The 2,500-nt window shown below is 37.6% G+C and overlaps 1 protein-coding gene across 1 annotated transcript in view; it reads right to left on the bottom strand.

Moving 5' to 3' along the window:
- Positions 1 to 2,500, bottom strand: part of LOC137639817 (uncharacterized) — a 164,531-nt gene that overhangs the window by 20,560 nt on the left and 141,471 nt on the right. The window contains exon 11 of the mRNA XM_068372059.1: positions 730 to 872. Coding sequence (XP_068228160.1) covers positions 730 to 872 — 143 coding nt within the window. The remainder of the gene's footprint in view (positions 1 to 729; positions 873 to 2,500) is intronic.

The following is a 2,500-nucleotide window of genomic DNA, read 5'->3' as shown; positions in this document are numbered from 1 at the left end:
AGTCTGCGTTGATCAATCGTCGGTGGGGCGACATTGACCAGAAGATGGAAATTAGAGAGGAAATCCGCACCGAGGATTGGCAATGTGACGTCAGGAATGAGAAACTTCTAATTAAATTTACCTTTTCTGAACGATAATGTGAGGTTCTCGTAACCGTGTTTGGGTATAGTAGATCCGTTGACAGCTACCAAGCAGACGTCGGCAGACGTAGACAGACTAAGTCGTGTCCTGGAGTTCCCTTGGCAAAAGACAACGACAAACACCCGTGTCTACCAAAGATCGCACGCCCGTTCCTGCACCATGATTAGAAACAAGGTAGGCCACCGCCACGAGCGATGGCCTACTTACACGTTTTTTGGCCAATGATAATCCTTGGCACATTTCTTCGCGGGTTGCCCTGAATCTGAAGTGGAAGTATCAAAATTGCGGCGGATGGGAGGTAGTAAGTGGCTGTAGAAGTCGTTGGTTGGGGCGGGAGCTAGTGGTGGGTGGTTGGTGGATTTGTTCCTGCTTCGGCACATCACAGGGTAGGGTGTGTATGTCCTACGGCATTCACGTCACCTTCGGTTGATATTGAATAGGCGTCCTCTTCGTCAGGGGTGGAGGCGTTGATGGAGGTCTTGAAGTGGCTGTCCATAAGGGTAAACTATCGACATCGGTTATGGCAGCGCGTATAGGTCCAGGTAAACGGCGTATCGAAAAAGCACAAATTTGGTAGGTTAACCTCACGAGGAGAGCCGTCTGCGGCAGGTTGCAGGCGAGCGATACTGGTCATTTCCCTGAGGGCGAGCGAAGCCCTTTGGTCTCCCCAACGGTTGTTTCGAGAGCTGAAAAACTTTTGCTATACGGGAGGCTGGCGACGGCAAGTACTGCTGCAGAAGGTATGTTTTGAGGGCGTCATATGCTATTGGAGTGTCTCCTTATTCACGAAGTAAGTCAGATATTTCCGGGAAGGTGTCCTCGGGTATCACCGCGAGAACATAATCTGCTTTGGTGGTTGAGCCAGTCACGCCCCTGATGCGAAACTGGACTTCTGCATGCTGAAACAAAGGAAATGCCTCTCAGCTGACGAATGATGAAAGTTTCAAGGGGGGAAGCAGCAGCATTAACTTCCGTAGGGGTGAGTGGGGGTTGGAAGGCGGGTGGAGCGAGTTTACTTCTGGGGTCACCAATGTGACGGACCGAGAGATGGTTGTGACTCAAAGACAGGATGAAAGCAACTGAGTGAGTTTATTATAGAAAACTCTCCTTTATATAAAAAAAGCTCAATGCAACAGGAAATTTAATTTTCAAAACTGACACCATTACCAGTGAGAAAAACAGGAATATTTATTCAGGTTCTTTTTATTGAGGGAAGAGCGGAGATACAAGCATAATAAATACACAAAATGAACTATGTACGATCGTGTGACACACGGTTGGTAAAATTGCTTGCCAATGTCCTCTCATTCTTCTTATATGTTCTCTTAATATCCTACACCTTTTTTTTATCTCTTTGTTTTTACTCCCATCATTATTCTTACAAATCCGTTTTATAAGTTATTGCATAAAACACAATCTGGTTATATTAGTTTTTTTTTTAGAGAAAGTGGCATTCTACTCATCTTAATATCATTTTATTTACAAAAAACTCTCCATCAGATACATATACATATACATATACATATACATATATATATATAATATATATATATATATATATATATATATATATAGCTATATATATATATATATATATATATATATATATATATATATATATAATATATATATAATATATATAATATATATATATAATATAATACATATATACATATATACATATATACATACATACATACATATATATATATATATATATACATATATATATATATATATATATATATATATATATAGTATATATATATGTATATATATATATATATATATATATATATATATATATATGTATATATATATATATATATATATATATATATATATATATATATATATATATATGTATATATATATGTATATATATATGTATATATATATATATATATATATATATATATATATTATATATATATATATATATATATATATATATATATATTACCTCCTACCTCTTACTGCTTACCTCTTATAAGAGGTACATCTCTTACCTCCTACCCTCAACCTCCTACATCTTTTATCCTACATCCTAGATCTTTATACCTCCTACCTCTTACCTCTATCCTACTACTTCCTACCATCCACATCCTACCTCTTACCTCTTACCTCTTACCTCTTACCTCTTACCACTTACCTTCTACTTCCTACCTCTTACCATCTACTTTCTATTTCCTACCATCCACATCCTACCTCTTACCTCTTACCTCTTACATCTTGCCATCTACTTCCTACTTCCTACTTCCTACCATCCACATCCTACCTCTTACCTCTTACCTCTTACCATCTACTTCCTACTTCCTACCATCCACATCCTACCTCTTACCTCTTACCTCTTACCTCT

Source organism: Palaemon carinicauda, chromosome 4, assembly GCF_036898095.1.
Source record: "Palaemon carinicauda isolate YSFRI2023 chromosome 4, ASM3689809v2, whole genome shotgun sequence".
NCBI classification, from domain to species: Eukaryota; Metazoa; Arthropoda; class Malacostraca; order Decapoda; family Palaemonidae; genus Palaemon; species Palaemon carinicauda.
This window is presented reverse-complemented; position numbering and strand designations above follow the sequence as displayed.